This window comes from Crassostrea angulata, unplaced genomic scaffold (assembly GCF_025612915.1).
Source record: "Crassostrea angulata isolate pt1a10 unplaced genomic scaffold, ASM2561291v2 HiC_scaffold_147, whole genome shotgun sequence".
NCBI classification, from domain to species: Eukaryota; Metazoa; Mollusca; class Bivalvia; order Ostreida; family Ostreidae; genus Magallana; species Magallana angulata.
Window position 1 is genome coordinate 221,413 of NW_026441702.1, and position 15,666 is coordinate 237,078.

General features: G+C 32.8%; 1 protein-coding gene across 1 annotated transcript; it reads left to right on the forward strand.

Annotated features, from left to right (window-relative positions):
* Positions 1 to 12,239: 12,239 nt before the first annotated feature.
* LOC128169535 (uncharacterized) lies at positions 12,240 to 15,110 on the forward strand (the record flags this gene model as incomplete). The annotated part of the gene is made up of 5 exons (XM_052835658.1): positions 12,240 to 12,330; positions 13,248 to 13,340; positions 13,569 to 13,661; positions 14,381 to 14,438; positions 14,976 to 15,110. Coding segments are annotated over 5 exons (357 nt in total), but the record flags the coding sequence as incomplete, so codon positions are not given.
* Between the last annotated feature and the right edge of the window lie 556 nt (positions 15,111 to 15,666).

Consider the following 15,666-nt stretch of genomic DNA (forward strand, 5'->3'; position numbering starts at 1 on the left):
ATAAAATACAACATGTTAAACAGTTAAATACATGCTTGATTTGGCCTCGGCTCGTGTGAAAATTCGAGGCTTTTTTGTTTGTTGACTGTCTGTTGTTTCCTGAGGGGGTAAAAAGCCTGGACTCGGACAATGATATTTAAACTCAGTATGATATGCGCACAAGCGCGAGAATTGTCGTATTCTTAATCTGTAGCTCTCGGTCTGTAAAAAAATCTTAACGTTTACCATATTTATTTTCGGTCTAAAACTAGTGTTTTCACTCTAACGTACAAAATGTAAACAAAAGCTTTGTTTACATAGCAATGAATTGTAAGCTCTGTAACTCGCTTATATCTCAACAATTGACACCTAAATTTTGGTTGCCTATTAATAATGCCTTACTTAAGCATTGTAAACATTATACTGGGAAAATAAATTTTGACAAAAATCGTGACCATGCCCCTTCAATTGAGAATTTAATTTTTTTTAAAAAGAAGTTTAAGTTGATGGATGAAGTGGCACTAAAGGGGATTAATTTAAATGAAATTCAAAACGACTGATATGATTGTAGTGTTTTGGCAATTTTAAAATTGTTTACAATATTAATTATCCTTTTTTACAAATGTTTACATAGTATGGTATTTATGGTAATATTGTGTGAGTTTAGTAAATTAACAAGGTTATCGAATAAAATCATAGTCCTATGGGATCAATTTTCTGATATGGAGTTGCGTTTTTGAAACAACTTTTTGCATCTGTCAAGACTCTTATTAGAAAGATATTCAAAGTTTTATCAACAGAAAGGCATTTGCTTGGATACCGGTATTTTCACTAATTTTACTGCAAAGGGAGGGGTTATTGCGATTTTATTGGGTTTTCTTTTAAACAATTAAATAAAAAAATATCATCTGATACATAAATTTGTAAATGTATTACTGTTATACATATATATATATATATGTATTTACAGTGAAATTCTGACAATTTTTATTAAAATTTTTCTGTGTTAACTTTCTATATTTACAATTCTAAATTTTTTTGTATTTGTATATGTTCCAAACCTTTATTATTCTGTTCAATTCTTTGTTATTAGTTAGACTAACTTAGACTAGTAACACGAAAGAAGGTGTTGCAGTTTCTATGCTAATTTTTCCCAAAGGAGTTGCAGATAAAATAGAAAAATAACAGTTACATAATTTGATGTTATTTTTTTCCATGCAACGTTGTACATAAATCAGTGTGGAATTTCAAGGGAAGTTTGTATTAACTTATTTAAGGTAGCTCCATACTCGTTAAATTATCTGAGGAAAGTTGAAAAACCGAACTGATTTCGACTTAATAGACTTAAATGTCATCAATTGTTAGAAAAAATATACATGTCATCACACTTTTTAAGATGCCAGATAAACATAAACTAAAGCATATTTTAGCATTAGAAAAATGTATTTTTTTTGGTTAAAAGTAAAATCTTGTTGGCAGAAATTTGTTTTTCTTGTTTAATTTTAATGTCAACTTTATCAGAAAATAAAATTACAAAAATATTTTAAAATTAATCGTTGGAATAGGAAAAAACTATAGCATTTAGACATACAACTGAGAGAAAGTCAGAAAAAGATTTATTTCCCCTTTGCATAGATAAAATATATAAAAATTTGGAAATTTAGTATAAAATTAAGTGCTAAAATATCTTGAACCTACCAATAATTTTAATTACATCCATGTGATTATATTCACATAAAATAAATAAAACTATCTTGCACAATTTTTAAAGAATTCAAAGTTTTACACAAAAGTGTGACATCACAGAACACTGGATCTATTTTAAGACCATGAAATAAATTTAAAAATGGTTACACAGAAAAATATGGCAGAATTCACGCCATATAAAAGGGGAATACTCATCATTGTGAAAAAATGTCTGTTTGAAACAAAAATAATTCAACCTTAACGTTTAAAGTAAGACACTTTCTTATAATCTGCCATTTCCGATTTTTGTTTCAAACAGGCATATTTTTAATAAACCTGACTTTTGGAAAAAATCATTAATACCGTTGAAGTATAAAAACGACGTATTAAATTTTCCGTACTTAATTCATGTCTAGATTAGTCGAGTGGTAACGCAGTTACAATAGACTAATACCGTGTTTTTTATTTTTGACTGGGTTCGAATCCCGAAAAAGTTGGATTTTTGGTAAAATTGTATTTCTTCTTATTTCTAATCGCATGGAAAGGTAATGTATAGAGATAATCTAAGAATGTCAGAATAAAGTTATTTAAACTCTTATATTTTTTTAACATTACTGTGTGAAGTCCCCGTTAAAAACCATTTTCTTCTGAACAAGAGATTTTAAAGCAATGTACTTAGTATGCATCAATGTAGAAAGTAGATTTTCCACCCTTGTTATGAAATAACGAATATGCTGATTTCAAAGACACATGTACAGGTTGTTAACAGCAAACAAAATCATTTTAGAAAGTTTGATTGGGTGATGAAGCAATAGGTTACTGAAAATATGTACGTAGAAAATTGTACTTTTTACTAGACTTAGCGTTTATTTAGATACTATAGAAACATAAAATTATATACAACTCTGACGGATTTGAAGAGCCAAAATAAGATTTATTCATGTATTTCAAGAATGATATTTTAAACACGCTGGACAGTAGATATCAAATTGAGATATGTTAAAGCAATATAAACTGTCGGCGACGGTATTTTTTTTAAATCGCCCAAAGCACTCTAAAACAATTAAGCCACAATTATAAAACATAACATATCAAAATGATGCTACCTGCTATTAAGTCTAAAACTCGTTTAATACGTGAAAATATGCTCAGCGAGAATTTTTGTCTTGCAAGACAATATTTCACTGACGTATTCAGAAATATGCAAGTGACCCTAGGTCACACACTTGGACACTGGGGTACGCATGCGTATATAGTCGTCGGAGATGAAAAAAGATGTCGGGAAAACGTGGAGCGAAGTTAAAACTAACGGATTCAGCTATGAAGAGGAATAAAAAGGAAGCAAATGCCAAACTCAAGGAAAACAAAATCTATATCGGAGATTAGTATGATTGATTGAAGGAATTACGGACGAATTTGTGTTTGAAAACAAATGTCGAACTTACAAAGATGCTACCTGATAAGTAAGTGTAAACATTGTTTATATATAATGTATATAAGCCCATTGTCTTCAAGATTGTTGCATGAAATTTTTTTATTCACTTTAGTTCGTCATGTCCCCCATGTATATTAACCCGATTTCAGTGATTGTTGCTGTAGATGAACATAGTAAACAAAAATATTCGTCAGTCATTCGGTAAACTTTGTGAGGTACGGAAGGGGAAATTTTATCGGGGGAAAAAGCCTACATGCATTTCATTAATTTTTTTAGTTACAAAGATGTTCAAGGAAATGAGACCAGAGTACCTGCGCGAAATGAATTTATTCCTTGTGTTACGTCAACGCATGGTCCATCAGTTGTACAGAAAATGTGTGTGGTGGAATCTGATTTATCTGACATTTCACCATCAGTTTATCATCTTTCGGTCTTCTACCAACAATGAAATTTCCACTCTTTTGCAAGAGAACTTCGATGTTGTGATTGAAATCACCAAGACTTCTGTACTTGTCTAGAATCTTCTTTCTATTTTCATTACCTTTAGCTGCAGTTTCTAAATTCACTTCTTGATGCTGTGACAAAAGGTGTCTTGAATTTTTTTTCTGAGGTTTCAGGCAGAAATGGCAAAAATGCTGTTTTGTATAATCACGACCTTCTTTAGCACTATCAATAATACACTGTATTTGTATGCAGTTGTTTCTGGAAGTTGCCACGCCTATTAAGAAAAAATAAGAAAAAGATTTAAGGTGAAAAAAAAAATAAGACAAGAGGCCCATGGGCCACATCGCTTAACTGAACAGCAGTTCCATGTAACATTCTAATTCGTAAACTATGCTATTTTTCTTAAAGATATGTTTTTATTGTTTTGTAAATGTGTGCCATGCCATGAATGTGATTGTATTTTTTTTTACTGTTTTTGTAGGAGAATTGTCTACCCTTTTTAATGTGATTGTCAATTTCATATAGGTTTTTTGTTATGATAACTTTTGTGTGTTTATTTTTCTAATATTTGGTGTTCATTGTCTTACCAGATAATCCAAAAATTTAGAGTTGGGGTTTCTCAATGAATGACTGCACGTCATTTTTTTTTCTTTTCTGGATTTCTTTGTTTGAATTCTTCATCTGTCAGAAAGTTGATAGGGTCATAGAGAAAGCATGACATAAAACTTACTTATATCTGAGTGGTTATGCCACATCTTTAACATCCATTCCTTTTCCTTCTGATGTAGTGTGTCTCTGGCATTCTCAATGTCTCCAGGTTCTGACATCAGCTTGCAGAATTGTTCCACTTGTTCTTCGGTCATGTATTTGTAGTTGGTGTGCCTGACAACACCAGCTTTTTCAAGGCGGTCGATCTCATTTTTGACCATTGTTTTGAGGAAGATTTTTCTGCCATACATTTATACCCCCCGCAAACGAAGTTTGGGGGGGGGGTATATAGGAATCACCTTGTCCGTCCGTCTGTCCGTCTGTCTGTTCGATTCGTGTCCGGTCCATATCTTTCTTATGGAGAAACATTAGAAGTTCTTACTTCACACAAAGATTGCTTATGACCTAAGGGTGTGTCATGACCTTGAACAAAGGTCATTCGGGCAAGGTCAAGGTCACTGGCAGAAAAAGTGCAAAATTCGTGTCCGGTCCATATCTTTATGGAGAAACATTAGAAGTTCTAACTTCACACAAAGAATGCTTATGACCTAAGGGTGTGTCATGACCTTGAAACAAGGTCATTCGGGCAAGGTCAAGGTCACCAACAGAAAAAGTGCAAAATTCGTGTCCGGTCCATATCTTTCTTATGGAGAAACATTGGAAGTTTTAACTTCACACAAAGATTGCTAATGACCTAAGGGTGTGTCATGACCTTAACCCAAGGTCATTAAGCCAAGGTCAAGGTCACTGGCAGAAAAAATTGCAAAATTCGTGTCCGGTCCATATCTTTTTAATGGAGAAACATTGGAAGTTCTTACTTCACACAAAGATTGCTTATGACCTAAGGGTGTGTCATGACCTTGACCCAAGGTCATTTGGACAAGGTCAAGGGCAGAAAAAAGTGCAAAATTCGTGTCCGGCCCATATCTTTCTTCTGGAGAAACATTGGAAGTTCTCAGTTCACACAAAGATTGCTTATAAGATAAGGTTTTGTCATGACGTTGACCCAATGTCATTTGGGCAAGGCCAAGGTCACTTGCAGGAAAGTATAAAACTCGTGTCCAGCCCATATCTTTCTAATGGACAAATATTGGAAGTTCTTAATTAACATCTAGAATGCTTATAACCTGAGAGTATGTCATGACCTTGACCAATGGTCAATTGAGGAAGTTGAAGGTCATTGTTAAAAAAAAAATCGGGCTCAGTATACCAATAATTCAAAATTGGAATTTCGTTTGATTCGAGTCATGTTTGTTAACATTAGGATGCAAATGTCCTCATGCATTAACAGTTAACTTGAACTAAAATGGAATTTAAAGAATGGAAATTGGTTTGTGTACTCATATAAGCATTAACAGTTTTAAAAAATAGAGCAGTTGTTATTTATAGAAAATGGACGATGAAATAGATTCATTCAATATTTTCTATAATAAAAAAAATACAAGAGTTATGATTTTCCTTAGCGGGGGGTATCAATTGTGAGCTTGCTCACAGTACCTCTAGTTTGTTTAGTTTTTCTTGCAATTCACGTCTTGGTCAATATAATTTGTCTTGTAGCATTTTGGTGCGACTTCCTCACCAATGTAAAATTTCTTGCACTGAATATTTCTTTTAATGAATTTTTTTGAAAACTTTTGCCGAACGTGAAGTTGGAACTGATAATCTGTATGCAACCTTTTTTTGGGACCTCCTCACTCGTCGTAAATATTCATTGGAAGAGAATTTTTCTAGACTTATGCCGTTTGATATAGCAAACTGTTTGATAACTTGACCAGCATTCAGTGGCATTGTGTTGTCTTGGATTTTTGTAACATATATTTTTTATTCTAACCTAGTCCAGTTAATAGGACGGTTTAAGGACATACTAGCCAATTTATTTTCAAGTGCTTCTTTATTGATATTGTATGAATTGAATGGGCCATGGTGTTTTTTGTTCTTTAAACGTTTGTTTTTCTCATTCTGTGTTTTCTCCCTAACTGTAGTTTCTTCTCTTGTTGTAAATCCAGTAGCTAATCTGTCCCTCCCATGCTGAATGAAAGATTTTCCTGAGCACAAAAGTAGTGGACATCCACATCATCTTGCGAAATAGCATTTTTCATTTGAATTTTGTATGTTCTCTTTGTTTTGCTTTCGCTTTACTTTATTTGATAATTTTGGTGTTAAGTTTAAACTTCGGGAAATAACTGAAGTGAAATTTTGCCGTGTTTTCTCTCAAATATGGGATTGATTGTTTTCACCATTGTTTTTGCGATATTTGTTGCCCCTGATAATGTGGTTGGATTTGTTATGGTTAAGAAACTTTCTGTCATTTCCTGACATTTGCCAATTGCAATCTGCAGTTCTTTTGTATATGACAAATGCAGTGAAGACATGCTTTGCAAGTCATAAATGCATGCTTTGCAGTTGGTTAAGCTGTGGCTCTGTTTGGCAGTTTTTGTCAGCTTTGACCAGTTTTGAAGGGGAAAAAAATCAACAAATTGTTTGTGTTCACCATTCGTGTTGTTGCTCTGGTAGTATTTTGATTGTTACATATTTTTGTATATGTGGTAATCTTTTGTAGAATATAGAAGGCGAAACATGCATTTGTGGAAATCTGTACTTAATTTGATTGTAGATATTGTATCTAAGATCATTCGAATTTCTGCAATTTTGGTAATCTCAGCGAGATTCGTCGGGACCGAAAATTTTTTTACGGACGTCTCTTCCGAATCTCAGACCAGTGCTACACAAAGTGATTCGGGAAAATTTGCCCCAACTTCGGCCGATTGTTACGAAAGAAATACGCTGAATTAAATCAACTGCCCGCTTCAACATTTTACCTATAACATCATTTTAACCACTGTAAACAGCCCCTAACGCGGGGGAGTCGTTGAAAAGTAGGGGGAGTCGATTCGAACGCATGGGGGAGTCGATTTTCTTCGCTTCGAAGACCGAAGGAATTTAGGTCACGCCTTTTGTAGGTATTTATAAGAAGTATTTCCAAAAAATATATACCACACGGAAGACAGCGATAATCGAACTTTGTGTTGGTCATTGGTCCGAGTGCTCTATGCGTATAGTAGTCTCAAACACTTCAAAACTATTTTACAGATTTCAAATTCATGGTGATCGGGTGATCAAAATATGCATGCTTTGTAAAATATACGACTTACTTTGGGATACAGAAGTTGAAACAGTCGAACAAATGATCAACCTTGAAAGTGCAATAATCAAATCTTAACAAACCTTAGGAAAAAATGAGTAATCAAGACATTTTCTGTTCAGATGTAACGGTAACGTAGGGGAGAGTCGATTTTCGGAAAACAGAACGCACGGGGGAGGAGAAAATATTGCTAAAAATGCAAAATATGCGTTAAAATAAAACGCTATATCTTCACAACTTGACTTTTTCTCTTTTCTTATGATTTTTGTATCTCAAACCATATCAAAGACACATAAGGTTCACAACAATATTCACAAAACTCCATTTATCTTTTGTCATTATCCTGTGTGTGTGGTTGTTTGTTTGTTTTGTCCGTTGTTGCTTTTTTTAAGCTCGTTGTTTTCATTCATATAGGCACACTAGTAATACAGAGGATATGATTTAACATGCTGTATTTTTTGTCATCTGTATATCATGTGTGTATTTGCTATTGAAGGATGGTTGGTGGGTGCTCTTGTCAATATGATTATCTAGTAAGGTCGCGGCGTCGTTATTAACTTGTTAAATTGGGGAGGGGAGAGGGGGTGTCTGCAAAATAGTTGTATTTCTGTGGACTGTATGTGAACAGAATGCCTGCTTTTCATTTTGTGCTGATTGAAGCATCTGTAGTTTAATCATAAATTTTATATTTGACTGTTGAATTATATAATTATCCATATTTGTACTCCTACATGTATTGTACGCAAAATAATACAGTCATCAACTGTGCTTATCTGAACAATATAATGCTTTTTTGGTTATGTATACGGGTATGATGGTGACTTACATTCAAGAAAAGTACATAAACCGAGTTATCAATTTACGTATGTATCATGATATGCTTGCTACTATCATAGCCCTATGAATCACTGAAATAAGCATTTTTACTGTTTATTTTGTGATAGTGTATATATAATAGGCTCAGTACTTCTACGCACTGAAGGGTCGCGGGTTCGAGACTAGATTTGTCATTCCTTTTTTTCTATAACTATATATTTACATACACCAAGTGTACCTTCCTCTATTTCTTACGGGCATTGATTGTGTAATTCATAGATCTGTAGAAACTGGTAGGACTGAAGTCTATACGCCTCATTTATCAACATCTTTTATATAGAAATGAAGTGAATTCTACGGCGAACTGTCCGCGCGTAATTTACGCGCATGTAACAATTCGTTGTGTTACACGTTGCCAAGAAAATTTAACTGCTTTTATATAGAAATGAAGTAAATTCTACGGCGAACCGTACGCGCATAATTTGCGCGCATGTAACAATTCGTTGTGTTATCCGTTGCCAAGTGTGTTTCTAACGCTAAGGGTTATAGACCGGATGACCAACTGCGTCTAAACCAATCAGATTTCAGTATTTAACATGAAAGTATAATAACATTGTCTGGTCTCCCTAATGCTGTGATAATGCATTTTATTTCCATGATATGAGTGAAATGTAATGGATGTAATATATTTGTTATATCTATTTTAATTAATCATTAGGAATAAACTTAGCAATGATATAAAGAAGTAAACTTAGAGACTTGAAATTGCAATACAATATATTGGTACTTTTTACAGAGTCCACCCCAAATTCATTGAGATCTAGCCGCAACACAATAGGAAAACAGGACATCTTGACCCATAACACTGAGTGTTTTGAACAAGGTAAATGAATTAAACTAAATGTTGCAATGTTATTATGTATAACAATTAACATGTTTGTCTGGTCTCCCTAATGCTGTGATAATGCATTTGATTTTCATGATATGAGTGGAATGTAATGGATGTAATAAATTCTTCTATATGTAATATATGTAATAATATTCCTAAATATAAATGCACTGTGTGAGTAAAATCCCAAGAGATCCGAATATCAACATGATGTGTAACTTTGAAGCGAGTAAAAAAGTTTTGAATCCTTCAAAAAATAAATTAAATATTTAGATGAAAAGTATTTACAGCCTCAGAATGGTTTGTTATGAATAATTTGACTGTTATTTTCAATGCATTTTCATTATTTTTCTCCAAATTCGATTCAGAGCGATTCTGCAATTTTCTGCTACATTACGGGTATATGGGAGGCATTCCTGTCAGATTATTATAACTTAGCAGAGTGTAGTGAAATTAATAGCATTATTGTAGGCTTAAAGCTTGGTTATGTAAATGTCAACAATACGGTGCGTCGATGTATCTATTTCGTAAATGTCCGATATCTTATGCAATGTCAACCCGTGCACGCACGGGTCAAAGTCTAGTAAGAATAATTAATTTTGACTTGTGAAAGAAAAAATCATTTTAAGATTGATAAAGCCACAAAAGGGGCAACTGTTTCTTTAAAAGATTTATTTTTTTTAAACTTTATTTATGCAATAACGATTCTTTGATCTTTTGCAGTTCCATACCATTGTTTTCCCTCTCTCAGTTCCTGTGATGAAAGAAGTCAACTTGATAGGTTTGTTTCAATCTATTTTGTGAATGTTCTTCTTGTTTGATAACAGGTCATAGCTGTAACAATGTAGCCCTCTCCGATTTTGTATATCTGATGTTTACTCTCTCCCCTTCCCCCCCCGAAAAAAAACAGGAGAGTGCTACATTATTGCAGCTAGGTGCTAGGCCTCTGGCTTTTGAATGACAATGTAAAGATGTGTAGAGTGTAGAGTTATTAGCACAACCAGTCATTCCAGTGGAGATTTTCTCCTGCAGGAGAAACATTAAAAGGACAGGATGGGGAGGAGAGATTGAAAACAAGCACAAAAAACAAAATATTTTTCTATAAATATAATGGAAAGGAACTTTGGTTATACGATTTATACATATTTACATGAAGCTGGAGGTATGTAGCTCCTGATGTGAAAAAAAAATTGAAGCAATGTTTTATCCAAATTTTTCTTCAGACCAGGAGATACAGACCTACAGCTAAATGTAATATTTTAACATTTATGTATGGCAGTTATGTTTCTAGAAATAACTATAAACAATTCTAATCAAGTCATGCAAAAATACCAGTAATTATATGCTTCTTATTTAAGGTTTGATTTCTTTTCATGTACACTGTAGTATTGATGCTGTCAGGAGTGAACAACCATATCTGCCAGTTTGTAAATGATGGCAATAACGATTCAAACTACACCACAAACTCAAAGTGTTTAATGGAATACCTATGTTTGTTTGCTAAGACAGACATTGTGGTTTGGGAAGAGATACTATATGACTATGGTTGTGATGGGAAAAGCTTGCGGTGGCACAGCAAGGTAGGGAAATGGTTGGATTAATTATACACAAAAAAATAATTATAAAGAGAGAGTTAAGTGATTTACAATCAGGCTTTGGGTATCTTGTTATCTGGCTTTTTTTTTGGGGGGGGGTGCATACATTGTTTTAAACTAATCTAAAAGATAAATTTTTCTCAAAAATTTAAGAAGTACCAGAATATATAATTTATAATTATGTTTTTATTGAAAAACAAACCTAAAACTTCTGTTAGTGTTGTTAAATAGGTTAAAAATCAGGATCAATTAATCAGCAGAATTGGCTGTCTCTTACCAACTGATGATCGGCCAATAATCGAATCGGTAACAAATTATATTAAATGCAATAATATGGAGCACTAAATTTTATGCTATGTATTATATAAAATATATAACTATAAGTGCTTTTTTCACTTATTTTTAAAAGCTTATAAGACTTTTGCTGTATTTTTATTAGTTAGAGTGTTACACATCTTTTGAGATTGAAGAAAAAACCCAGCTCACACCAGTTTTCATTTCATTCAATACAGATTAAAAAACAGAATGATAGGTATAATATTAATGTAATAAAACCAAGTATAATTGATTCTAAAATCTAAAATCGATTATGATAAATCGACAACCTTTCCAACTGATCATTGATTGAAATTCAATCATCGTGACAACACTAGCTCCTGTTCATGTACATGTATTTACCGGTACTACTTTTGATTGATTTCAGAAAAGGCTGTGATCCTTTTGATTTTGATAATGGTTTTTTGGTTTTGTTATGTTTTATTTCACTTTATTTTGTTTATAGTTGTTGGATTTTCTTTCAATTTTAATATTAAATACTGTTCTTGTGCTGACCTGAATAGATTTATTTTGTTTTCATTATCAAGAACTATTAAATTAAAAGCTTGATAGAGGTGTCCAGTTGTGCAGTGGACAATGCACTTGTTTATCACCACTGCGACCCGAGTTTAATCCCCATGATCGACAGTTGTTGTTTATGATAGGGTACATTGGTCGCCTGTTTGGACACGTGGGTTTTCTCCAGTCACTCCAACTTCTTCCCACATCATGATCCACTCGCGCTAACATCCATGCCAACAAAAGCTATTAATATAAGTTAAAGAACTTGTTTATCAATTGTTGTAAAATAAATAAATTTCAGTTTTAAAAGCTTGATCACATTAGTGTGCATTGTGAATCTGTCACTAATGTGGAGAGTCTCCTTTGCAGAACAAAATTGTTTTTTGTTAGATAAATTACAAAATCTGTTTCTGTAGTAAATATGTATATTTTGCAAATTGTATACAAAATGTACTTCTTAAAAAATATACATTTACATAGAATTATCAGATTTGGTAGGTTAGTTAATTTAGGCATCAATCTGAATTGGAATTCATTTTTCACTGAATATTGGTACAGTCTAGTTTTTGTGCCATGGCTGAAAATTTTGATTTAGTCAGTGGTCAATTGTCAGATTTTTTAAAAAAACATCAATTACCAAATGTGGTAAACAAATAATTGATGAATGTTTATGATAGAAAACTTTCTATATTGTTTTAATTTCTTTCAGTTCCTTTTGATGTGGATTCTGACCCTTTAAGTGTATCAAACTACTCGCCAAGTTCTGATTCTGAATCAGATGAAAATAAGAAGGTTTTGGGTAATTTTATTATTTAAAGAATAATTTTGCATCTGCAGTCCATTTTCACTTTGCAAAAAATACCTGAACTTTGCAAAAAATACCTGAAAGAACAAGAGGCTGAGAGCCCAGTCATTTTAAACTAGACTAAAGTAAATCCATTTATATTAACTAGATATACTTTGAAATGTAGTTGTGTTTAACAATCTACATGTTGATCTGGTCTCCCTTATGCTGTGATAATGCATTAGATTTACATGACATGAGTGGAATGTACTGGATGTAATATATTTCTAACAGTTATATTTATTTTGTTTAATCATTAGGAATAAAATTTGCAATGATTTAAAAAAGTAAGCGTAGAAGCTTGTATTTACAATACAATACAGCAAAACTCGAATATAACGAACACGCCGGATATAGCGAATTTACGGTTATAACGAATTATTATTCATGTCCCGGCAAATTTCTTATATATAAACCTATAGAAAATTGATGTATATAACGAACACGACTATAACGAATTTACGGCTATAACGAAGTATTTTTAAGACCCCCGCTGGCAAAATTTTAACGTATTTCATCATTTTTTATAACTAATTTTTTCCATTTCAAATTTCATTGAAGAAACATGCAATTTTAAGATGCATATATAAAATACTCAAATTCAAATAGTATACGGATTTTTTTTTTAAATTGAAATGAAATGGTTATATTGACATTTTTTGTAAATGACGGTAATACTAATTTTATAACTTACAATAGTTTAGAAAACTGTTAGCCGGAAAACCCTTAATTACTTAATAACGAATTCACTATAATACTTTTTAACGAATTCGTTATAAACATATAGCGAATTACGGCTATAACGAAGTTTTTTCTATGGTCCCATGAAATTCGTTATAAACGAGTTTTGCTGTATATTGGTATTTTTACAGAGTTCACCCCAAATTCTTTGAGAGCTAGCCGCAACGCAATGGAAAAACAGGGCATCTTGACCCTCAGAAAAAACAGTGAGCATTTTGAAGAAGGTAAATGAATTAAACTAAATGTTGCAATGTTATTATGTGATCCTGGGGCTTGGTCTGCTTAATGCTGGGATAATGCATTTGATTTCCATGATATGAGTGGAATGAAATGGATGTAATATATTTGTAATATTTATTTTATTTAGTCATTAGGAATAAAATTTGCAATGTTTTAAAAAGTAAATGTTGAACCTTGTACTTACAATACAATATATTAGTACTTTTATACAGAGTCCACCGCAGATTTATTGAGATCTAGCCGCAACCCAATGGAAATACAGGACATCTTGACCCACAGAGAAAACAGTGAGCATTTTGAACAAAGTAAATGAATTAGAATCAAAGTTGCAATGTTATAATGTATAACAACATGTTTGTCTGGTCTCCCTAATGCTGTGATAATGCATTTGATTTTCATGATATGAGTGGAATGTAATGGATGTAATAAATTCTTCTATATGTAATATATGTAATAATATTCCTAAATATAAATGCACTGTGTGAGTAAAATCCCAAGAGATCCGAATATCAACATGATGTGTAACTTTGAAGCGAGTAAAAAGTTTTGAATCCTTCAATAAATAAATTAAATATTTAGATGAAAAGTATTTACAGCCTCAGAATGGTTTGTTATGAATAATTTGACTGTTATTTTCAATGCATCTTCATTATTTTCTCCAAATTCGATTCGGAGCGATTCTGCAATTTTCTGCTACATTACGGGTATATGGGAGGCATTCCTGTCAGATTATTATAACTTAGCAGAGTGTAGTGAAATTAATAGTATATTGTAGGCTTAAAGCTTGGTTATGTAAATGTCAACAATACGGTGCGTCGATGTATCTATTTCGTAAATGTCCGATATCTTATGCAATGTCAACCCGTGCACGCACGGGTCAAAGTCTAGTAAGAATAATTAATTTTGACTTGTGAAAGAAATCATTTTAAGATTGATAAAGCCACAAAAGGGGCAACTGTTTCTTTAAAAGATTTATTTTTTTTAAACTTTATTTATGCAATAACGATTCTTTGATCTTTTGCAGTTCCATACCATTGTTTTCCCTCTCTCAGTTCCTGTGATGAAAGAAGTCAACTTGATAGGTTTGTTTCAATCTATTTTGTGAATGTTCTTCTTGTTTGATAACAGGTCATAGCTGCAACAATGTAGCCCTCTCCGATTTTGTATATCTGATGTTTACTCTCTCCCCTTCCCCCCCGAAAAAAAGCAGGAGAGTGCTACATGTACATTATTGCAGCTAGGTGCTAGGCCTCTGGCTTTTGAATGACAATGTTTAGTTGGAGTTATTTCCTTGTGACAGAGGCTGTAGTGCACAATTTGTTTGAAAGTTTGACTTTCAAGAAATGTTCAGATAGTATTGAAAATGTAAAGTGTTTAATTACATTTGCTGTGTACCACTTTCAATACTGTAAAAGGGATTATTTACATGTGAGGGAAAATGTACACTTAAGCTGGGTAAACTGGGTAAAATACCCCCGCATTTGCATATGGGAATTTAAAGGAAACAAAGTTTTAGTGTTGTAAATCACACATTCACACACTGTATATGTATTGCTTTTTTTTGTTCTTCATTAAATATTTTTTGTATTTGTATACATTTTTGAAATTTTATCTAAAAGGGTCAGTGTCGGAGTTACATGAACACAATCCTAAAGGTCCAAGTACAGCACCTGAATCACATGTGACTGAAGAAGATTTGATGTCCAAACCATGCAAGAGTGGAAGTGCAAATGAATCGGATGTTACACCACAAGGTGATCAGTCTTTTTTTTATTTGTGTGAATATGTGTGTGGTGGTGGTGGGGAGGGGGTAATAGAAGTCATATTATTGAAATGATAAAAACTTTTCTCAATAATTTTCTTTCATTATTTAAGATGACAATGGTACATTGATTTGCATCGTTTAACCCATCCATAATATTTTTTCTTTCCATTACGTTTTATGCATGCCTGTCCTTAGTATTTGCAAAGTAAGATATTCATGATATTGTTATTACAGAGTGCTCCTTTGAGATCGAAGATGATGATGGAACTAAATTTCTCGCAAGCCCAGTTGCAGCCAAGAAGACTAAAAGCAACTCAGGTGATATATCTTTGTTGAAGGGTCTATCTATCCACAATTTGATGAATTATCAATTTTTAGGTCACCTGAGTTTATTGCTATCCGTTTTCGTCCGTCATGCCTCGTGCGTTAACAATTTTACATTTTTAACTTCTTCTTAAAAACTACAGGGCTGATTGTTACCATTTATGGTGTGAGGCATCTGTATGGTAAGAGGAATCTAATTTATGGCTCTAATACCCCTGGGG